General features: G+C 36.8%; 1 protein-coding gene across 6 annotated transcripts in view; it reads right to left on the bottom strand.

Annotated features, from left to right (window-relative positions):
- The window catches only part of CUL3 (cullin 3), a 97101-nt gene that overhangs the window by 48070 nt on the left and 23145 nt on the right, over nt 1-25886 (bottom strand). For all 6 annotated transcript variants that reach the window (XR_014245734.1, XM_082395847.1, XM_082395844.1 and 3 more), the window contains one exon: nt 6674-6787. Coding sequence is in view for 5 of the 6 variants with exons in the window: in XM_082395847.1 (XP_082251973.1) it covers nt 6674-6787 (114 nt within the window). In the remaining variant the exon portion in view is untranslated. The remainder of the gene's footprint in view (nt 1-6673; nt 6788-25886) is intronic.

Here is a 25886-nt window from a genome sequence, read left to right as displayed (position 1 = left end):
TCAAGGTGTTTATGGTTCTATCAATCTGTTTGAAAGAGGAGCTAAAATGGACGGCAAGGAAGAAATCCTAATTATCAAGCACAATACTCTTAACCTTTACAGTATTTACGATGTTGCCCTAGTTTTATTTTACATAAAGGCCTAGTACCTGGCTTTTGACCTAACCATAAAAAGATGCCAAGGTATTATACTGTCAGTCACAAAGGCAAAAACTAGAGCACATATGGGGAACCTGTCTTGCACAGACCTTTCTTGCAAAAGCAGTAAGTAAACATACTGAACAAGTGTGAAGCTTAACAGTCCCAAAGCCACTGGATCCTATTTTCTTCTAAGATGTTATTTTGAAAACAGAGAAAGTACCAAGAAGACTCTTAAGCAACCTTATCTGTATTCTTCCAGAATACAGCTATTTTCAAACTTTTTTCAATGTGCAATCTAGAATACAGTAAAGAAGTATTTTTTGGAACTAAAAGTATCAAAATCTACGAGAGAAAAAACAGACTCACAAATTCTGTCATCTCCATGTTCTCATCCTGCCTTCTGATCTCCAAGGACATACAAATCCTTGGTAGCTTCAGCAAACAGCTTACATTATTTCTCTCAACTCTACTCCTTGACATCTATTACCTTTGGTAACTGCAACTTTCATAATAATGACCAATCTGACACACTCCTTAAAGATGCCTAAATTTTCATCTCCCATCTTATCAGGATTCTCTTCACCCACATATTGATATGGACAAATCTTGAGACTCATCATTAGAAGACATCAAATATCTCTGGTATTAAAGATCCTCTTTTTCCTCCCACCTCTCCCTTTGTTACACTTCAACTGCTCCTCATTCTAACTGGATCTTCAGGTCTACTGATCCGTAACACCTAATACTTCTGTTTCCTGGGACCTTGTGATTCACTTGCCTGCTTATTAAACAGCACAGATTCACGATCAACAATTTTAACAATGCTACTATCTTAGAATTCTTCCCCATACCGAATAAGCCAAATTATATCAGTAGGTTTTCCTTAGTTTTTGAATATTCTTCTCTGAGACTGCTTAAGTACCTCCGAAAAAAGTACAAATGCTGCTGACTGCCTCCACTATACAAAATTTGTGCCAACTTACCCTAAATTATCCCCTCACAATTACAGATGATCCACTTATTTATTTATAGATAGTTGACCCCAGCACAGGGGATATTCCAGACTTCCCCCACGTGTTAGTTTCCTATCACTGCTGAAGAAATTACCACAACTTTAGTACCTTACTTATTCTCTAACAGTTCTACAGTTGAGAAGACTGAAAACACTTTCACTAGGATAAATCAAGATGTCGGCAGGGCTGGTTCTTTCTGGAGGCTCTGAGGGGGGAATCCACTTCCTTGACTTTTTCAGCTTCTAGTAGCCACCTGTATTCCCTGGCTACAGCCCCTTTTCCATCTTCAAAGCATTATCAATCCAATCTCTGCCTCTGTCATCATACTGACTTCTCTTACTCTGACCCTCCTGCAGCCCTCTTATAAAGACCCTGCACTTCTACTGGGCCCACCAGGATAACCTAGGAAAACATCATCTCGTGATCCTCAACCTAATCACATCTGCAAAGTTCCTTTTGCCATATAAGGTAACAATCCCTAGGTTCCAGAGGTTAGTCATGGGCATACCTGGGGGTCCATTACTCAGTCTACCACACTCCTCAACACCTGACATGCTTCTGTCACCCATAACTGATGGCCCCACCTTCTACTTTATTAAGGAGACCAACAGCATCAGAAGAGTTCCTCAGCTTCTTTCCTCTTCACAAAGTTGTTGCTACATTCCACCTCACCTCTTCACCCACCATCCTTGATGACTTCCCATATAGCTCAAAGAAGCAGTGACCCTCCTTTCCTGGGTCAACTCTCCACCCCAAGGCTTTGAATTTATAGCCTCTAGTCTTTAAGGATAACCTGCAATAGTACTATATCTTTGTTATTTGTGAAAATGACTGGGAATATAGATAAATTCAACTAAAAACATGAAAATATCTTTGAAAATAACCAGAGTTTTATGCAGAAAATTCCTCTATTAACCTTCTATTAGCCCTACATATCACAATAGGAAATGCTTTCCTGTATCTTTTGACATTAATTCTAATTGCTCAAAAGTAACCTACAGAATACCATCCATAAATTTAACTCTCCCTTGATATTGTATTCATTTTATAGTTTAAGGGGGGGAGGGAAATGAACTGAATATTAATATACCTGTAGATAATTTTGGTAATTAAAGCTATTATATAACCTATAACACATTTTCTCCACAAAATAATCAGATCTTTCCCCAATCATTCATCTTTTAAACAATTAAAAAACTGAAAAGGAAACTTATACTAAGTAGGCTCAAACCAATCTTAAAAGTTTAACGTGTTAACTTTTCTTAAAGAAAAGAATGAATTAAAAATAAGAAACAAAGCAGAGATTACAAACTCCAGCGCCTTCAGGGGCAAAATACATAATGCAAGTCTCAAATGTTAGAAGGGGGTATAGATCACATGTTCCATCTAGAGACACGTACACTTTTCTTTCTGGAACGCTGAACCTGCCAACAACAAAGTGAGTGGGGACAAATTGTGACCAACGGCTGCCTCCATGTAACCTGTGACTGATTCCATTTCCACTTTCAAGAGTCAGTGTGTCCCATGCTATCTATATACACTGAGGCTCACACAGGGCATTTTAGATACAGACACCTCCTTGTTAGAGAAAAAGTCAGCTAGCTGAGTAGGAGGGAGGTGGGAAGACAGTGCAGCATCTTCTCTCCTCCCTCTGAGCCTGAGATCTAAAATTCCAACAGTTAGAGCCAGAATTCATAGGAAAGAGAAATCTGTCTAGAAACCTGTACACCTCAGGTGTATGTCTTATCTAGCAGGTAAAGTGATCTGATAAGTCTGAATTGAGGGTAAAAATCCTCACAGAAAATAACGTAGATGTCAACAGAAAATTTTTTTTTGATCTTTGGAAAATTAAAAGCATTTATTTATCTTGACTGAAGTATTGGTTACAAAGGAGCATACATGTGTCAAAAATAACTTTATACACTTCAGTTCTGCACATTTCAATGTATATAAATTTTACCTTAATTTTTAAAAGCACTTATTTAACTAAGCCCAGAATACTACACATAAAAAGGAAAAATAAAGAGAATGAAAGATGAAAGAAGTCTACCTTATAGAACATGAAGATACCTTATCAACACTTAAATTTCTTTCTGAATCTGTAATTGCATATTTTAATAAGCATTTTGAAAAAAGCACGATTAAAAAAGAATGTGTATATTAATTCAAAGATGTATGGGAGTGCCTTGTTTGTGCAGAGAGTTGTGCTAGGTGTTGGAGACACAGTGGTGACACAGACATCCCCCCCAGTAAAGTTCAGTCTAGTGAGGAAACGAGGCACTAAACAGTTGTTAATAATGATAAATGCTACAAAAGGAGTAGTACTGAGTACAGTGAGAGCAGCTGGTGCCAGTGTGCAGTACACAGCATGAGTCAGGGAAAGCTTACCAGAAATTTAAGCTAAGACTTAAAGGATAAGTAGGAAAAAAAATCACATAAAGGGTGGAAACATATCCAGACAGAAGACGTGTGAAAATTCCAAGATGAGAGAGAAGGACTTCAGCAGGGCAGTAACATAATCATGTGCTTTATAGAGAAGAGAGGGGAGCATAGTGAATGTTGTATGACTAGTTACTAAGAAATGAAGGTGCTTTGGTCTTAGGTAGTAGATATGAAAACAGAGAAATTTCAGGTTCTAGAAATACATGATGTAGGGAGAGAGGGAGAAGAAACTGACAAGAATAATTCCCAGGTTTCTGTCATGATCAGATGGAATGACACTGATTATGAGCTCATTTGGAAACGCCAAGTCTGAAGTACCTCTCAGACAATGAAGGGAGCCACCAACTAGATAAATGAACTTACGAGTCTGAATCTCAGAGAATGAGGCTGGAGACATAATGTGGGAATCACCTGAACAGAGGCACAACAGAGAGCTAAGGTAAGCAAATAATAGGTACCAGGAGAAGGAAGCCTAGGACTAAGCCCCAAGAATGCCTCTATTTTAAAGGGCAGAGGAGAAGGAAGAGTGACTGAGAAGAAACAGAAAGGCAGGAGGCATACCAAGGGAGTGTTTGGTCACAGAAATTAAGAACCCAACGTGTTAGAAGATGAGAAGAGTCGTCAACTGTGCCGATGCTGCTGGAAGAATCCAGGAGCATGAGGAGTAGCAGTGAGCTTTGCTTTCAGAGACGCGCAAACACGGCGATCCCAGTAAGAGCAAGAAGGAATAGAAGAGTTGAGATAGAAGCGTGACTAAAACATATTCAAAACGAATAAAAGATGAGAAAAAAGAGATAGCAAGTGTCAACATTTCCTACGAGACATTTAGCTGTGCATGGCAACGAGACACCCTGGGAAGCAGCGCAGGGGTCCAGCCGAAAATGCAGTGGGGCTTTATTTCGAGGGTGCCAGTGACCTGAACGTGTCCAGTGCTGATGAGTAAGACCAGCAAAAAGGCAGAACCTGAAAATAATTCTGTTTTTTGACAAAGTAGAAAGAAATGAGATTCTTAGCACAAGTGAAGAAATGGCATTTGATAGGTGAGGAAACACTGCCCTCCATTAAAATGGGAGGGAAAAAGAGAAACACAAAAGGGGAGAAAATATAGGGAAACCTGTAGATTCAGAGGCAAGAGATGAACCCAGCTTCCACCTGATGCTTTCTCCTTCTCTCTGAGAGGCAGAAGGCAAGATTGTTTATTAAGAGTAAGGGGACCAGCAGGACAGCTGGAGGTTTGAAGAGAAATAACTCTTTCAAAGTGGTGGAATGAGCTGAATAGAGAAAGCGTGAGACTACTGAGCAGTGTGGAGGGCTGACTAGAGGTCTGTGAAAATGGACAAATACTGGCACTGAGCTACCCTGTGTGAGGTTTCCCAAGTGGGGTTTCTACCAGCAGAAGCCCAGGAAAGGCAAGTTGCTGGGTTTATCTAGGGGTGTGGTACTACCAGCTGGGTTTGATGAAAAGATGATGGGAAATATTAATACTAGTTAATTTTTACTGAGCACATTACTACAGTCCAGGCCATATAGGTGCTTCATATGAAAGGCTCCTTTAAGCCTCATGGCTACTCTACCCAATTAGCACAATATTATTTTCATTTTATAAATGAGGAAGCTGAGGAATGATAATTAGTTCCTTGACTATGGTCACATAATAGCCAGGATTCAAGGTTTGAGATTTCATTTGCCCCCCAACCAACAAAAAAAATGGTGTGTGTGTGTGCTGAAATAAAACAGAAATTCTAAAAATAGCATGGTATAAAAAGTATATAAATAATTTTAAAATATTCCTTTTATCGATAGAGTGATGGACCATGAAATCACAAGTAATTTTCTATCTCAGTGTTTGTGTTGGAATTTAAAGGCTCACCAAATCCAAAACTTAAAGAGGACAGCAGTAAGTTAACTTATTTCACATTTAAATCCCAGACATTATGTTTTCACATGCTATCGCATTTACCTCAAAATATCAACTTAAAATGAATCGATATCCTGAAGAGGAAAACGAGGCTCAGAAAGGCTAAATAATTTGTTAAACGTTTCATCAAAACCCTGAAAAACGAGAAGTAGCTTCTCCTTGACCCTCTTGCCACTAAGCCCTATAAAACCTGGGGTAACAGGCCTGATTGAATTCACTCAGCAGAACAAAAAACTTGACAGCTGTTTGCTCTCATTGGAAATTCTTTCCAAACACTGCTTCATTCTACCAAGTAAAAGAAAGCAGGACACGCTCTCACCATTACAACTAATAATCAAAACTAAAGAAACTGAAAATAAAAATTCGAAAAGCAGAGAGTGAAGAAATCTTAGAAGAAAATCACTACGTCCAATTCTCAAACATAAACAATGAAGTAACAAGTTATTGGGCTTGATGATTTTGCAGACACGATAATTAAGCTTGATGAATCTTAATAATCATACTAAAGTTAAAAAAACCTGAGAGTTTAATCTCCTTGAAAGCTATTAAACAGCTTACCTCAGGTCCATGTTTTCCAAATTGTTTTGATGAACAAGATACTTTTCTTGAATGATTAAAAAACAGTAAAACTAGGTGAAAAAGGCAATACATATCTGAAGAATATATATATATACCGCAAGCACTTACAGTCCTTGTAAGATTGGGAGAGATTGATTATTAGGAGTGATAGATGGCAGTTATTACAAAAATATTTGTATTAATATGACATCCCCTGTAACTGAAGATATAAGGACATTAGGGTTTAAAAACTTGCAAGAGAATATTCAGCTTTCATCTCTCATGTTGTCACTCAATCACCCTTACTCAAGAAGAGATGATGAACTTTTCGGTATTTCACATATTGAAGCATAAGTGCCAGATATTTAGAAAAATATTAAATCTTTCCCTTTCAGTTTTCCATTCTAATCATTAAGTATAGGAGCAACTAAGATTCTACTCATATAAGCTAAGGTTGGCCCTTACGAAGGAAATAGTATTTAAAAAAAAAAAGAAAAAAAGGTTTCCACACTGAGTTGTACCATCCAAATAAATGTGACAGAAAAAAGACACTGTGTTTTGAAACGCTTAACTTAAAGGAAAAACAACAAAGCTCTACTTACCATATACATTAGTATGTCTCTAATCATCACCATAGCTGTCTGATGATCGTTCCAAGCTTGATTTAGTGTTTGAAGAAAGTTGTTATTCAATGAATTTAGTACATCTTCTCGCACCTATTAACAGAAAAGTTCATTAGTTTGTTTATACACATGCACACGTGCACTCATATGTATACATGCACATATCTGTTCAACAAAATAATGAAGTGGAATCTTCGATTTTAGATCAAAGAAACATGTTACAGACCAGTAGAAATATTTTAAGCTATAATACAACCTATATACAGATAACTAACAAATGTGTTTTGTATAATCCAGACCCATCTCTTGACCTCCAGAATCATAAAGCAACCTCTTGGGCACTTCTCAACCCGCCAATGACTTAACCTCACTGTCAGCATAAACTCCTAAATACTTATAAAGGAACCACAAAGGCCCCACAGAACTGGCCCCAGGCTATTGCTCCAATTAAATTTCCTACTACACTTCCCCCCTCCCCAATCTTTGAAGAATGGTCGAAAACACTGATTTTGGAGTCAAACTACCTGGGCTTGAATCCCAGCTCACCGACCAGCTGTGCAACCTTGGGTAAAGTATTTAATCTCTGTGCTTCAGTTTCCTCAAATCTGAAATAGTATCCATTTTATAGGATTGTTTTAAGGATTGAATTACCACTAGTAATACAGGTAGAACAGTGTCTGGCACTCAGTAAACACTCAGTGAGCATAAACTATTAACTTAATGCACTCCAGCTACCATGGAGCTGCATACAGCAAATCTGCTCTGCCATCTCCTCTGCGCTGGTTCACATACCTCACTCCCTGCCTTTTTTTCTGCTCAAGTTTCACCTCCACAAAAAGGTCTTCCCTGACACCCTATTTCAATAACGTCTATCTCTATTCCTTTACCCTACACTTTATTTTTCCTCAAGTACTCATCACTAGTTACTAGTATGTTACATATTTATGTTTATTATTTCTCCTACTAAAATGTAAGCTCCACGGTAGCAGGGAGTCTGTCTTTTCCATGTGTACCTTCCACATCTAGAACAGTGCCTGGCATATAAAAGACCCTTTATTTCATCCCCACCCTCCAACACCATGATCCACCTCCAACAAGGTAAGCTCTTTCAGGATATCTGCCTTTGCACGTAAAGTTCCTTTCAGTCTGAAATGCCTTCCTAATGCAATCCTGGTAAGAATTCAGGAATTCCACAGTCCACAAGCATATTGACACCTTCTCCATTATGAGGTTACTGACCACTACTTCTTCCTGCTATGCTATCAGTCCAACTGAAAGATTATTTGACTAGGAAATAGAATCTAGACTCTGGTTCTAGCTTTGTCATGAAAAAGTAGTGTGTTTGTCCTCCAAGTTCCTACAACACTTTGGGACTATACTGCCAACCTATGCAGTTATTCAAATCCAACCAATCTTCCATGGTCTAGCTCAACTCTCAATAACTCCGGCTTGAAGAGACATCTTCTATCTCTAAACATTCTTTACCATAGATAATCTGCAGTAGTGGTTCAACTTTTTCAGGTTGGGGAGAATCTGAAGTCATGGTGTTCTCTGAGAAACAAATCATTTAATATGTGTGTTGAGCTATATAGACACCTGTAAACCCGAATTATAAATACATGTAAATAAAATGTCACTGTGTATTAGAACTAGAAAAAAGTGGTTCGAAGTGCCAAAGATTAAAAAAAAAAATACACATAACACATTACTCTCAACACATGGGAGAGTAAGTTGAAGTTGACAAAACTATATATTTTCTTATTTATAGAGGTAAAGAAGTCAGTGAGAGATTTTAGTGATGGGACAATAAATCTATTCTACTAAGCATACAGTATGAAAACCACGAGCTTATATACCACATAATTTAGAATTTTATTATATAATCTTTTGTTCACAGACTCAGCTCCTTGACTTTCAAATATATCACCCAGAGATTACTCCATAAATATGCTGACTACATCAAAAGTGATAAACATCCATGTCAGTTAGCTGACAGTACTGTGTTAAACAAACACTTTCATGGAAAGTGGTAATATACCATTTATTTCAACTCATTAAGTCTATCACTCATCATATGCAAGTTCCCAAGGTAGCTAATGCTAAAAACAAAAACAAAAACACAGCAAGTTGAAAATGCACCTATTTACAAAATTCTTCAACCTTCATATTCTTTCACTGAACCACTAAACTTTGAGTAGCAATTAAATCAAAATCATGACAATACTAGAGAAACTGTACTACATAACAAAAATTAAATTATATATTCCAAACACCATAATATCTAGGAATTAATTATTTGTAAGGACTTAAGTGAACTTCTATATACCCCCTTTGTTATAAAATCAAGTTATATGTTAACTGTATTAAAGTCACCCTGATTTTGGAATGCAAGAATATGCTTGGTATATTTGTTGGATAAATGAAAAATTTACCAATTAAATTTTAAAAGTTATAAAATAAGGCATGTTTTCTAAAATCAATGATTTATACACTAAAACATAGCAACAAGTATAAGATACCTGCCTTTCAACAAAATTAAAATGCGATCAACTAGCACAATGTGTCACAAATGATACAATTGCTTTATTTGCATTATACTTCAAAAAATTATGCTGACAAATCAGTAACAGTGAATTTTACTTAGCAGAAAATAAGCTGCTATAAACTGTTAATTTTGTTATATTTATTTTTGAAAGATTACACACCCAGACAGGACTAAAAGATGAAAGATAAATACCCTTAGACACACTTGCTGCAATCATCTCTTAACTATTCAGATCACTTTATGAGCAAAAAACTGTTCCTCTAAAACTGCCCCAGAAAAATATCTTCATACTCTGATACATGAAAAGTGAATGCATATTTGTTCAAACATATACAACGAAATGGTAGGAATGAGGTGAAAATTCAATCTTTATGAAGATCAAAACTTTTGATAGGCTTTTCAAAAGAAGATTAAGTTGGCATATAAAGCAAAATACACAAAGTGAAAAAAAGATTTAACCTTTATTTTACAAATTATTAACATAACAATACAGAAAACTTGAAATAGAAAGTGGGAACTGTGCGTTGTAACATGATTAATCTTTGCACCAGCAAAGGCAACCCTGACGTAGAGGTGGTACCAGAACCAAAGGGACCTGCAGATCAAGTACGACCAGCATCATTACTTTAGAAAATCTACATGAAGATTATCCAGATGAAGAGTTGGACTTTGAAGAGTGAGACGATGAAGAACCATGGAAGTTGAGAGCAGGATGGACCAGCTGTGACAAAGAGGATAAACGAGTAGCTGCAAACTGATGGCTAATGCAAGACATCTAGCCTTGCAAAGGATAAAGCAAGACACAGTAATTTAAAACAGTAGATCACAAACTTGGCAAAGAAATAGAATCCCATGGAGACTAACAGATTTCAATCAAGAGAATGAGAAGACAAGACACAGAATGGGAGAAAATATTTACAAAAGACACACACACACCTGAAAAAGGCCTGTTATCCAAAATACACAAAGAATTTATAAAACTCGACAATAAGAAAACAAACAACCCAATTTTAAAAACTGGCAAAAGACCTGGACACCTCACCAAAAAGATATCCAGATGGCAAATAAGCATATAAAAAGATGTTCAACATCTGACCGGTAAGGAACTGCAAATTAAAATAACAATGGGATACCACTACACATCTATTAGAATGGCCAAAACCTGAAACAACGACATCAGCACATCTGGTGAGCATGCAGAGCAAGAGGCACTCTCAATCACTGCCGGCAGGAATGCAAAATGGTGACAGTCACTTTGGAAGAGAGTTTGGCAGCTTCTTACAAAACCAGACATATTCTTACTATATGATACAGAAAATTATGCTCCCTGGAATAAATACCAAAGGAGTTGACAACTTATGTCCATATAAAACCCCCCACACTGATGTTTATAGCAGCTTTATTCATAACTGCCAAAACTTAGAAGCAACCAAGATGTCCTTCAGTAGGTGAATAAATAAACTGTGGTACATCCAGACAATGGAGTATCATTCAGCACTAGAAAGAAATAAGCTATCAAGCCATGAAAAGACACACAGGAACCTTAAGTACATATTACAAAGTGAAAGAAGACAATGTGAAAAGGCTACGTACCACATGATTCCAACCATATGACATTCTTGAAAAGGAAAGACTAAAGAAACGGTAAAAAAGATCAGTGGTTGCTAGGGATTAGGGTGGAACAAAAATGAACAGGCAGAGCACAGGATTTTTACGGCAGTGAAAATATTCTGGATGGTACTATAATGGTATTTCATTACACATTTGTCAAAATGCATAGAATAACCACCACCAAGGATGACCCTCTAATGTAAACTATGGACTCTGGGTGATAATGATATGTCAGTGTAGGTTCATTATTTTAACAAATGCGCCACTCTGGTATGGGATGCTTATAGCAGGGGAGGCTGTACATGTGTCAGGGGGCATATAGGAAATCTCTGAACCTTCTGGCCCATTTTGCTGTGAATCAAAAACTGCTCTAAAAGTAAAGTTTATTAAAAAAAACTGGGGGGGGAGGCCACCAATTTACTGATCTCAAAAAAAAAAAAATGATCAAAAGAAAGAGAATCTGGGTATTTTTCTTTTTAAAGCTACCCCAGTGATTCTGATACAACAGCCAGGATTTGGAAACCACTGACTTAAAAGAGCCATACTAGCCATTTCTGTTCCTTCCCTTTGCAGAATTTCCTCAATATGAATATGTTTTTATATAGTTATAATAATAATCATACTGATGTGGTTCTGAGTCCTGATATTTTTAAGCCATCCATTAACATTCAACATTAAACTTTACTCTAGGAGAAAAATTTCTAGCTGTATCATTTCATTTCCAAAGCACCATAATAATTCAAAGAAAAAGGGTATAGCAGAATGAAATGTAAGAAAAATACAATGTCATCTGAGATTTAAGCAATTTCCAACCTAACACCAAAAGCATGAGCTATAAAAGAAAAAAATGATAAACTGGACTCCATCAAAGTTAAAAGCTTTTGTTCTGCAGGTACTGTTAAAACAATAAAAAGACAAACTATAGACTGGGAGAAAATATTAAATGACTTGTACCCAGAATAAAAACAAACAAACAAACAAACAAAACCTCTCACAACTCAGTAAAGAAAGCAAACAACAGAATTTTAAAATGGGCAAAAGACTCGAACAGATAATTCTACACATGAAAAGATGTTCACCAACATTAGCCATTAAGGAAATGCAAATGAAAACCGTGATGACACACCACTACACACACCCATTAGAATGGCTAACATAAAATATACTGACAATACCAAGTGTTGGCAAAGATTCTGAGCAACTAGAACTCTCATACATTGCTGGTGGGAATGCAAAATGGTACAGCCCTACCAGAAAACAGTTTGGCAGTATCTTATGAAGTAAAACATACACTTACACGTGACCCAGCAATCCCTCTCCTAGGAATTTATCCTAGAGAAATGAAAACTTATATTCACACAAAAAGCTGTACACAAATGTTCATAGTAACTCTATTCATAATCAGAATAAACTGTATACAACCCAAATGTCTTACAACAAGTAAACAGGTAAATGGATAAGCAAACTGATACATTTATATAGCAGAATATCACTCAGCAATAACAAGGAACAAACTATTGACATATACAACAGATTGGCTCAATCGCAAAATAATTATGTGAATGAAAGAAGTGTCAAAGGCTACGAACTGTATGATTCCACTTATAGGACATTCTTAGAAGACAAAACTATAGTGACAGAAGAGATCAGTGATTGCCAGGTATTAGGGGTGGGAGAAGGATGTGACTATAAAGGGAAAACAAATTTTCTGGGGTGAAGGATGTTCTATATTGACTGTGATAGCAGTTACATAAATCTATAAATGGGCGAAAATTCACAGAACTGTACATGAAAATAAAAGGCTAATTTTACTGTATATTGACTTTTTAAAACTTGCAGTAATTATGATTCTCAAATTGGGTCCTGTTTTATCATCATATTATAAATGTAAGCTATGATGCCACAATCTTTATTCATAAAAGCAACTTGAATGCCAAACAGTGAAGAATTGCTAATTATTTTGTGTATACCAACCTTACAAAGGCCTCTGCAATAATTCAAATTGACATACTACATCCTCCATTTCTGTGAACAGAGCTTTCCCTGTCCTTTTTATTACACACTTAGCAAAGATTAAAGTAGATTACTAAATCAAAAAAAAAAATCTTTATTTTTCAATGTTGTATCAATAATAACACCTGTTCACTGATAAATTAACATCCAAGTTGCAAGAAATACATCCTCAAATCAATCAAATTACTGGCAAAGGGAGGGGGAGAAGGATGGAAAAGGGGGTGACAGGAGAGGCCAGCAGGCATGAGCATGAGCGGGAGTGACAAGGACTGACAAGGAGGCTGACCCTGGGCCAGCAGCTCTTGGCTGGATGGAGAGGCGAAGGATACTAATAATCTACACAGTATCTCCCCACCCTCTAACATACACACATTTATTTTTAATCATTAATTAAAACTTTTTCACCTAAATTTAAATGCCTGGGGCAAAGTCCCAGCAAGCCAATCCTAACATCTAGATACCACAAAGAAATTTACCAGCTAAAACTAATTATAAAGATTTTAATTCTAAAGTTTACTGAAACCAGAACTGAGCCATGTAATTAATGATGATATGGAATACTGAAAAGGACTTCCTTCTTAGAAAGTCTTAAAACTCAGGACAATACTTAATTCCAACACAGATAAATCTCTGTAAATACAGATATTTGTATTTAGCATTATTTTGCATTGAAATATACACCATGTATTAAAAACATAAAATGGTGCATAATCTAGCACACATGCTAAAAAAAGAACATTTAAAAGTATCACAGAGATACTACTGATATAATGTTAAGAGGTGCAACCTCTTAGAAATCTGTAGTATTGTAATGTTCACTCAGGAGCTAAAACAATCAAATTAGTATCTGCAAATGGACTTGAGGACACGGGAGGGGGAAGGGTAATCTGGGACGAAGTGAGAGAGCAGCATGGACATATATACACTACCAAATGTAAAATAGATAGCTAGTGGGAAGCAGCTGCATAGCACAGGGAGATCAGCTCGGTGCTTTGTGACCACCTAGAGGGGTGGGATAGGGAGGGTGGGAGGGAGACGCAAGAGGGAAGGGATATGGGGATATACGTACACATATAGCTGATTCACTTTGTTATAAAGCAGAAACTAACACACCATTGTAAAGCAATTATACTCCAATAAAGATGTTAAAAACAAAAATTAGTATTTGCAGACAATTACCAAGGGAAGTTACTAATTAGGACTTTGTCCAAGTTACTTAGCCTATACAGTCTGCAGCTCCTCTTCCCTGTAATATGGCTGGGGTTCATTAGATCAATGGCACTCATGCAATGCTCCACTAAGATGTCTCAGTACCACTCCAGGGTGGGCACTCTTTCCCCTGATTAAATATGAGTTATACTGGTTTTGTGTGATTTTAAAAGTGGGGTTTTCCACTATTTTAAAAATACAGGCACACCTCGAAGACCGTGTGGGTTTGGTTCCAAACCACTGCCATAACGCGAATATCGCAATAAAGCAAGTCACACGAATTTTTCGGTTTCCCAGTGCGTATAAAAGTTATGTTTACATTATACAGTAGTCTATTAAGTGTGCAATAGACTAAATAAATGTCTAAATAAATAATGTGCATATCTTAATTTAAAAATACTTTGTTGCTAAGAAATGCTAGCCATCGCCTGAGCCTTCAGGGAGTCATAATCTTTTGCTGGTGGAAGATCTCGCCTTGGTGTTGACGGCTGCTGACTGATCAGGGTGGTGGTTTTGCTGAAGGCTGGCGGGAGCGGCTGTGGCAATTTCTTCAAATAAGATGACAATGAACTTGCCGCATCAATCGACTCTTCCTTGTTTCAGGAATGATTTCTCTGTAGCATGCAATGCTGTTTCACAGCATTTTACCAACAGTAGAACTTCTTTCACAAGCGGAGTCAGTCCTTTCAAACCCTGCTGCTACTTTATCAACTAAGTTTACGTAAAGGTCTAAATCCTTTGTTGTCACATTAACAACCTTCACAGCACCTTTACCAGGAGTACATTCCATCTTAAGAAACCACTTTCTCTGCTCATCCATAAGAACCAACCCTTCATCCATTAATGTTTTGTTTAGAGATTACAGCAATTCAGTCACATCTTCAGGTTCCACTTCTAATTTTAGTTCTTCTGCTACTTACACCACACCTGAAGTTACCTCTTCCACCCTTTGAGCCCCTCAAAGTCATCCGTGAGGGCTGGAATCAACTTCTTCCAAAGTCCTGTTAGTACTGATATTTTGACCTCTTTCCACAAATCATGAATGTTCTTAATGACATCTAGAATGGTGAATCCTTTGCAGGAGGTTTTCACTTGACTTTGCCCAGATCCATCAGAGAAATCACTATCCATGGCAGCTATAGCCTTATGAAATGTGTTTCTTAAATAAATAGACTTGAAAGTTGAAATTACTCCTTGATCCATGGACTGCAGAATGGATGTTGTGTTAGCAGGCATGAAAACAACATTAATCGTCTGTAGATCACCATCAGAGCTCTTGGGTGACCAGGTGCACTGTCAAGGAACAATAATACTTTGAAAGGAATCTTTCTTTTCTGAGCAGTAGGTCTCAACAGTGGGCTTAAAATATTCAGTAAACCATGTTGTAAACAGACGTGTGGACATCCAAGCTGTGTTGTTCCCTTTATAGAGCACAGGCAGAGTAGATTTAGCATAGTTCTTAAGGGGCTTAGGGTTTTCAGAATGGTAAATGAGTGCTGGCTTCAACTTAAAGTCACCAGCTGCATTAACCCCTAACAAGAGTCAGCCTATCCTTTGAAACTTTGAAGATAGGCGCTGACTTCTCCTCTCTAGCTATGGAAGTCCTAGATGACATGTTCTTCAAATAGAAAGCTGTTTTGTCTACACTGAAAATCTTCTGGATTAGTTGACAGTCTCTACATCAGCACTTGCTGCTTCACCTTGCACTTACTTGTATGTTACGGAGACGGCTCCCTTCCGTAAACCTCCGAACCTACCTCTGCTGGCCTTAAACTTTTCTTCTGCAGCTTCCTCACCTCTCGCAGCCTTCACAGAACTGAAGAGAGTTAGGGCCTTGCTCAGGATTAGGCTTTGGTTTAGAGGAATGCTGTTGTTCCTGTGTGATCTTCGATCCAGACCACTCAAACATTCTCCATATCAGCAATAAGGCTATTTCACTTTCTTATCATTCGTGTGTTCACTGGAGAAGCACTTTTAATTTCCTTCAAGAACTTTTCCTTTGCATCTACAACTTGGCTGTTTGGTACAAGAGGCCTAGCTTTCAGCCTATTTCAACTTACAACATGCCTTCATCACTAAAGCTTAATCACTTCCAGCTTTTGATTTAAAGTGAGACGTGCCATTCTTCCCTTCACTTGAATACTTGAGGCCATTATTAGGGTTATTAATTTGCCTAATTTCAATACTGTTACGTCTCAGGGAATAGAGGCCCAAGGAGAGGGAGAGAGACGGGGCAGCAGCTGGTCAGGCGAGCAGTCAGAACACACACAACATTTATTAATTAAGTTCGCCATATTATTTGGGCACAGTTTGTGCCTCCCACCCCAAAACTATAACAGTAACATCAAAGATCACTGATCACAGATCACCATAACAAATATAATAATAATGAAAAAGTTTGAAATACTGCGAGAATTACCAAAATGTGACTGACACATGAAGTGAGCAAATGCTGTTGAAAAAATGGTGCCTGACCGACTTGCTCAACAGGGGGTTGCCACAAACCTTCAATTTGTGGGAAAAAAAAATGAAGTTATCTGCTATGGGCAGTAAAGCTAAGCACAACAAGGTGTGCCTGTAACTGAGACAGCCACTGGATACTTGCTAAGTATCGTTCTTGGCTCTAAATTCTGAAACATACTGCTTGTCGCACCTGATGAAACCAGAGTATTTACATAAATATGCAACATTTACCATGATCAAAAATAGCATATAAGTTCTCACAACATTTGAATTTTTCAGAGCCCTGCGTATGTGATCCGGGGGCTTGTCACTTTACAAATTTTACCAGTTATATAAACCCTGTTTTTCCTAGAAATGCCATTAAAGACTAATTCCTGAAGATCTCAAAATATTTTTCACTTCATCACACCAAAGTGATGTGACATAACCCTATCAATCAAAGTGGCTTACTGTATAAGTAAATCTCAATGGAAGCCAAGCCATGGAGTGTAGAGGATATGTCTCCTAATCCGACACATCCTTTGAAAAAAGCTCCACAGCTCTTCCCGTTATGCCAAGAATTCTTGACTTAAAAGATTACATGGTGAACAGTGGCAGCACAGCAATACAGATGCTAAAAGGCCCATCTGCCTGATTCAAATCACAGACTCACACCTAGTAGATGTGTGACCTTGAGCAACTTACTTAATTTCTTTATGTATCAGTTTTTATAAAAACAGAAATAGCACCCACTTCAAGGAGCTGTTGTGTGGATAAAATTAGTATACACAAAATACTCAGAACAGTGCCTAGCCCACAGTAAATGCTACATAAGCATCTGCTTCTATTATAATATTACTTGTATTACATATTCATAAAATTATTCATACACATATTTGAATCTTGCTACTCAGAGTGTTGTATGCACAGAGCAGAATCATGGTCAATATCATCATCATCATCATCATCATTGGTGAGCTGGACCCACTGAATCATAATCTGCATTTTAACAAGATACTCAGAAAATACATAAGTGCCTTAAATTTTCTGAAACAAGCAACATAAGTAAAACACGTATACCTATATATTCACATATTTTATACAGTGTTTTCTAAACTCTCAATTTCCACTTGATTCTTGCTTTCCCTCCTCTAAAGAACAGAAATTTCTCCATAACTAGAAGGAATTCTTTTACTTCATACCTTGAGAAGTTCGTAATGGAGCCAACCTCCATTAAGTTTGGTGAATAGATGTTGCTATCTTATAATACATATAACAACCTTAAGATTTTTGTATTTCAAAGAAAACTTCTACTAAAAGTTAGGAGAACTAACCTTAAATTTTGTAGATATTTTAAACTTTCTAAGAATTCACTAATGACAAGAGATTCCTGAATGGAATAAAATTCACTGCCCTCTTGATATTTTCTACATTGACAGTACTGTTTTCATTATTTTCACTGATTTTTAGAATAAAGGTGGCCACCTTGATCAAAGGAATCATACCAGTATCATTAACAAAACTAAAGATAGCCACTACAGGGAAAACGTTTTTCTTGACTGCTGTCAGAAGATTCTTCTATAAATAAGTTTACTAATGTATACATAGTTAGTGACATAAGTTTAAGAATTTCACAAAGTGTCCAAAACGAAGCTCTTAATTCAAAAGGATACGTAAACATCTTTCCCTGAACTGACAATTCAAATATTTAATGATTACTTCCAAAAAGTGAAGCAGGGTGCTAGGCACCATGGGGAATACAAAATGCGGTCACTTTACAATCTCTACAAAGGAGGGTAGAAAAGAGGAGCCTAATATTAGCATTCATATGACCTCCATACAAAGTAAAATTCAATGAATAGTACTCAAGAAGTTGTGAGGTTCAAAGCAGGGGCACATGATGGCAATTAGGACAACGGATTTTCATAGTTTCATAAAGAAAATTTGCTACATGTTAAAGAAAACAAAAACATCCAAATTCGGGATTTTAAAAAATACATTCTTAATTCAAATATTCTTTTTAACTTCTTAAAAAAGTAACACAACTTGGAAAATCAGGATTTAAGGACAAAGTAGTATCATGAAAAATGGTAGCTTTTTACCTAATGGTTGGAAAGGAAAACAGAAATAAAAAAGCAGTATACCATAGAAGGACAATATGATTATCATTTGTAAAGTACTTCATTCCCAATGGTTAAGACAATAAGATATACATTAAAAGCATCAAGTACATTTTAGCATTAATACCACAGTTAAACTCTGAACAACAGGGACACTGACATAATAAACAGTAAAATATATACAAAGCATGGCAATACGGCAACTAGTCTTTTTGTTCTCCTGAGTACCATGGAGGGAAAAAACACAGTTCCACAAGATCACACAATCTGGTTCCCAGCAGACTGACAGACTCCAGCCTCAAGAAATCAGAGGTATACAGCCCCAAAACTACACTGTGCTTTTAAATGGTGAAACACACTCTGCTTAAAGTGGTTAGATTCAGTAGTAGTTAACTTGGGTAGGTAGAAGTATTACCCCACATACAGAAGACAAAACAGATCTCGGCAGTTCATGGATATAAACCATGATGGTTTCCACTTGACTGTTAGTATTATTCTTAGGGATTCATTTCAATAGACAATTACGGAGAGCAAATATGAAGAACAGGAGACACAAAAATGAATGAAACAGGTCTTAGCTTAGTAAATATTAAAAGAACATCACTAGAAACTACAATAGAGAGCAGGACCTGCCCTCACAGTGCTTACAGTCTATTCCACAGTTTAAGTGGGCATGGCTGGTATTTAACATGGGTGAACTTGCTAAATAACACTCTAAACTTGGCTCTTCCCCAGCATCATTTCTCTTTCAATCTTTTCGAAGCAGAAACTACTCAATTTCCTATGCCCCTCATATTCTATGATTGCTATCTTTCTGACTCTCTAATAATCCTTTTTCCTCACCTTATCCCTAATAATCTCTTTCTCTTTTGGGATTATCCTATTTATATTCAAGTCACTCTTCCAAATCATATTCCTTAAGGGTTTGTATACCTAGCTGAGAGCCTTCCTCTTCTTTCTGACTCCTGTCATCACTGTAAGCTGCTCCAATATTCAATGTAATGGGTTCTTAGTTCTTAGTTTCTAACTTCTAACAACTTTAAATTAGGAAAAAGGACAAGACAAGATGGCAGGAGAATGAAAGATAAGTAGCAAAGAAGCACTGAAAATGGCACTCCTACTAAACCTTTTACTCCATCTTTTCCGTTTCAATCCGTCTCTATTTTAAAATTAAAACCCAACAGCTCCTACCACCCACAGAATAAAAGCCTAATCCCCTACAATGTTAGTCCAACTAACTTTACCATTCTCGATTCCTACAAATGCATGTGAAGTCCTTTATGTTCCATTTACACGTATACTGGTCTACCAGACAATGCTCATACCTACCTGCCTTTTTTACTCATGCCATTTTCCCTACTGAGACTATCTTTTGCCTTTGTTTACATGACGAATCTTTCATAATCCTTTAAGGCTCATCAAAAGTGACCTCCTCTTTCTACTTTGTCCTGAATTCTTCAGGCAAAGTAATCCCCCTTCAAATCTGATTACCTCACTAAAATCAGGAGGTTTCTTGCTGATAGGCATAGTGTCTTAATTGTTTTTTGGTGGATAAAACACAAGAGAGACTCAGTATCTGTGGGCCTCTGAAGTGAATCTGTCTTTGCTAATGAAAATCTTAGTCCTTAGTGTTTCTATCAATGTCCTTCGTAATTAACTGCAATCACTGTACTTACGATATGTGTTGTACATAAATGCCATTTTAAAAGTCTCTACATTCATTCACATTTACCTAGAAAGGAAGGAAAAGCACTAAAAAATCTTTATTATAAAAGCTAAATCTGTTTAAATAACTGGCCTACAAAATAGTCCAGAGCTTACCATAAAATTACCAACTTCATTCCCTCAGGCAATTAGTACCACTACATAAACATCTAAATATAACTATGAATAAACATAATACTTAAAACTCTGGTTCTTCCCATTCTCCCTCTAAAAATGGGGAGAAAAATTAATATACTGAACAAGTAGTTTACATAGAAACATCATTTTCAGCAAACGTGACCCTACATACAAAATACAAATGGTAGGATGTTATTCTACAAGGAGACTTTACAGAAAAATACTCAACAAGAAAGTCACTTAAAAATTGAAATTCCCCTTCAAGGCTTCATTTTTCCTACCTGGAAAGTAAAGTGCTGAGAACTGATCAGGATTACAAGGCACAGATTCAAGGATGTAAGTCCGTAATACAAGTTCCAGAAAGACAGGGATCCTTGGTATAACACAAATGCTTATTAGCCTAGTGCCTGGCACGTAACAGGTCCTCAATAGGCAGTTTTCCGAATGAATGAAAAGTGCGGAGGATGAAGCTCCTCTTAGTCTGCCTTCCTCACATTCAAAGTACGATGTTATTTGAAGAACAGGATGGAAAGAAAGACTTTGAAAACCACTGGAATAAATATTCTTCTTAGCAATAATAAACTGTTTCTTCTAGAGTTAAGAAGTCAACATCTTTTTTGTCCAGCTATTTTTCTAAGAGGAGAACAAACTTTCAAAGTACAGGAATTAGCTTTTATAAGCTCACTTATGAGACTGCCACATTATTTAGTTATTACTATAGAGTAATAATTTGAAAGAAAAGGGGAAATTAAGCACCAGTCAAATCTAAGAAACCTGTTAATCATCACAAAATTGGGATAATAAAGTTCTTGCCACATTAAAACCAAAGAAAGTTTCTCCCCTGACTTTAAGAAACAATTAAAAATGAAAAAACTTTTGAACACATATTATGACACATGAAAGGACAATGGTAAACTGCAAAAACCATGATTTTCCTAAGTCTTAGTCATTATATAATTTTAATGCCCATTGAGGCTAACAAAACCAATCCCAATCTCATTTTATACATTAATAAACTGAAGTCCAGAAAAATCTAGTAATTTGTTCAAGATTGTTAGTGGTAGAATCAGGCCTAAAGCCTAACTCTCCCTACTTTCTATCCAGTACTTCTTCCACTGCATCTACTTCTAACTTCTTTATTATTAAACTCCTATTATTACTTCTATTGATATTATTATTTCTTATTATTATGGAGTACTTAGCAGTGTGTAGAAAAAAAAGACAAGTCCTCCGTTACTTTACTATGAGTTTAGAGAATTTCCATTAAGTTTGAATCCCAAATAGGAATCTTCTAAAAGGAGATGACTCCAAAAAAACAAACAAAACACTTTAAATATCTGACAATTTGGTCAGTTATATCTCAATAAAGCTGGGGGGAAAAAAAAACATAAAAAAAGATGGCTCCACCCTAACCTAACCCTGCCCTCAAGTAATAGAACTGATCAGCACTATTTTGGAAGATTTTTTTTTTAACGTGGACCATTTTTAAAGTCTTTATTGAATTTGTTACAATACTGCTTCTGTTTTTTGTTTTTTGGGTTTTTGGCCACGAGGTATGTGAGAGCTTAGCTCCCCAACCAGGGATCGAACCCACACCCCTGCACTGGAACACGAAGTCTTAAGCAACGGACTGCCAGCGAAGTCCCTGATTAGCACTATTTTTGAATTTAAAATTGTCTTTTCTCACACACACACACACACACACACACACGCACACACTGTGAAAACCACAACCCTGATAAATAAAGGTCAAAATTAAATTATTTTATAATTTAAGGTTAGAGCTGAGTCTTAAAGTGCCACTAATTCTGGCCATTTTTCAGTCTCCACTGCAATCCTCAGTCTACCTGAAATGTTTAAGTTCCTCAGGGTTCAACCTGGAGCCCTCTTCTTTTTTTTTCCTGTGTGATTTCATCTACTTCCAGGGCTTTAAGTATCATCTATATGCTCACAATTCCCAAATTTACACTTCCAGTTCAAACTTCTCAAGAGAACTAGATTTACATATCTCATTTCATTGGCATCTTAAAATTAACCTGCCAAATGAAGCTTCTTTTTCTACCCCAAATCTATACCAAAAAATGGAAACTCCTAGTTGTTCAAAAGCCAAAAATCTAGAAGTCATCTTGGATTCTTCCCTTTTCCTCATTCCATACAATCAACCTAACCACAGTTAACAAGCTTTCTACCTCCAAAATAAATCTTGAATCTGAAAACTTTTCTCTAGCCCCAGTGTCACTAGACTGGTATAAATCGCCACTATCATTCATCTGAATTATTGGATTATTCTATCCTATTGCCCCCACTTCAACTCTTGGGCCCTGTAGCTTATTCACCACATAGCGACCAGAGTAATATTTTAAAAATCTACATCAGATCATGTCACTGTCTTGCTTAAAATCCTTGAATGGCTACCTACACAGTACATATAATAAGCATGACCCCCTTATAGCATGGCTTCAAGGCCTGGCATGATGCAGCTTCCGCTTTTCTCTCCAAACTCATCTTGTTCCATTCTTCCCCGCTGCCAACTCTTAATTCCCTGTTCACGACATGCCCCCTCCACCCCTCCAAATTTCTCCAGTCCAGGTATTGGCAAAGGAAGTCCTTCTGTCTTTTAAAAATAAAGCAGCTATGCCTGTTCACTGTGTATAGTCTATTGCTGCTCTCGTGCTACAAGAGAGGGGTTGAGGAGCTGCGACAGAGAACGTATGGCTTAGAAAGCTGGAAATATTGACTATCTGGCCCTTTATAGAAAAAATGTCCCATCACCATTCCCTTTGCCTGCAATGCTCTTCAACCCACTTTTCTCATGAGCACCTTCTCATCCTTCAAGTCCCAGTTTAAACATCACCACTTTCTCAAACAACCCTGGCCTATGTAGTTGCTCTCATGATTTTTCCCCATCACTGTATCCTGTTTCCTTCATTACTTTTTATAACTAAACACTTGTTTACCTGTTTATCTGTTCCATGAATGCAGGGATCAGATGCAACCTATTTACCAATATATTTCTTACACCCAAGCCACAGACTAGCAAATAATAAATACTTTTGAATGTTAAATTCTGTGATGATCAATCTTACAGGGATACTTTTGAGGCTCTGACAAAATGACCTGTAATTTAAAAATCCTTAAAACTGGAGAGTAGCACAACTTTTCTTCTCCAACATAACCATACTTTTACAGGTATTTTACTTAGAAGAAAATTATCCCTGTGAATTCTGAAATGTCTTCATATTTACTAAATAAGACAAGAATTTTTTTTAAAGGACAAGGCACAAAGGCCACATCACACCTTAAGTTTTGCTTTGTGGTCTTGAGAAATTTACTGAATTCCTTTGGGTCTCAGTTTCTCGGGGAAACATTTTTCTAGAGATAGGAAGAATATACTACTAAGAAAGAGAAACAGCATTTAGCTTTTCTATGCCTGCTTCTATTCTGTAAACTTATTTCCAAAGCCAATAATCAGCTACTTTCACTGCAAAGAACGATCCTCCCATCAGCTGCCCTCTTGTAGTTTATACCACTTCGCTTTACCAAAAATGTTCCTCAAAATGTTCACTATTCTCATCTTGAAATCGGAGTACCAACAAACTCTGATTCCATGAAAAAACTGTATTTCCTCTGAATTCTTCAATGTGAAAAGATAGGTCCTGACTGTCTATACCATAGCACTAAATGGTTCACTTCAGTGGAAAATAACTTTGCTTTAAAAAATATATTATTATTACTTAGGCAGTTCAGCTAATTGCTAAAAGCATAGTAAACAAAAAAAATGAGGAGTGGACCATGTAGGAATGCTTTCATAACCATAAAAAGGGATATATTTTGTGAGACTGAGACAGTTACTTTGATACCACAGAACCCTAAACCACTCTCTTACCTTCCAGTCAGAAGGTGCAATGTAGAGACAGGCAATATTGACTTCCATGCAAACTATACTTCTGCACATTAGATCAAAAACATCCCTAAGTCCCATCTGGTAAACAAATGGAGACTTCCGACATCAGGGGACAAACATTTTGGTCTACTGTATCATGGCCCTGTCAGTTAACAGACTTCCTTTAACAGTGTCCCCTTCAGACAGTACCGTATTTGTATGACTTTTTAAAGTGTCTTATAAGAGTAAAAATGAAATAAGATCAATGGAAAACACAAAAATGAAAGCATAGATACTAGCAGAGGTTCAAAAACTTAATTCAATTTAAATAAAGAAATCAATCATTAGATATGCTGCCAATGATACATCCCCTAGTCAGAAACTGACTAGCTTAAGGTGGTCAAATGAGTATTTGTGAAAGAAAAAAAAAAAATTAAAGAATATTTTCAGATGCTGTTGATATATCAACATCTGTAAGAGAAATAACAGTTTAGCATATACACTTTGTAATTCTTTAGCATAATCAACTTGAATACATGTTCTCTGGAATATATTACAGGGAAATGCATATATTTTGAAATGATAGTTAATCTTAGATATGGGACCACTTTAAGAGACTTACAATATGCTGAAGCTCTTACAGTCACCATGGAGTTATTGTTCACATGACTTCAATTTCTACCTAACCATGTTTCAGAGTCCAAATATCAATCACATCAACACTGACCTCACACTCTGGCTTCCCCTCCACTCTTCACTTTTTGAAAGAGCCAATTCTCAACCAAACCAAATAACTACAAATGTTTTTTCTGCATCTGTGCCCAAGCTGCAAAGCACTGCTTAAAAAAAAAAAAAAACACACACGATAAATCACACATTCAGGCCAACTGCTACTGAGCTATCTCTTTCCTCACTTGCCAGTTCCTTAGTATATTCCCCACAGGAGCTACTCCAAGTCTCTTCATCTCATTTTCAGAACTTGCACTGCTTAATTATTAGATTCATGATAGTTTTAGAACTAAAGCATCTCAAAGATATTACTGCCAACTCCTTCATTTTAATTATAAATAAACCAAGAACTAAAGCTTAAAGGACTATAGCTTTACAAAAACTGAACCGATTTTCCTAAAACCCCACATGCACCCTCAATTTCGGCATATATTTACTGCATCTTGATCCATTCATTTTGCCTCAGGAGCAGATTTATAGAAAAGTTAAGGACTCAGCCTGAAGCCGCACTGTTTCAAAACTGTTCCAGCTAGGCCACTTACTAGCTACATGCATCTGGACAAATCACCAATTCTGTGCCCTCTGTTTCTTCACTTTTAAATAGAGATAACAGTAGTATCTGGCTCATTGGGTTGTGACCATTACCTAAGTGAACACATCTAAAAGCATCAGAAGTGGACCTAGCACATAGTAAATGCTAAATAAGAGTTAGCTGGGGATATTATCATCATACCCTGAGAACCTCTGGCAAACGAGAACATGCCCCTCTTCTACCTTTGCTTCTCCACTCTTCAATTC

Source organism: Balaenoptera borealis, assembly GCF_965194805.1.
Source record: "Balaenoptera borealis genome assembly, chromosome: 6".
In the NCBI taxonomy this organism is placed as follows: Eukaryota; Metazoa; Chordata; class Mammalia; order Artiodactyla; family Balaenopteridae; genus Balaenoptera; species Balaenoptera borealis.
This window is presented reverse-complemented; position numbering and strand designations above follow the sequence as displayed.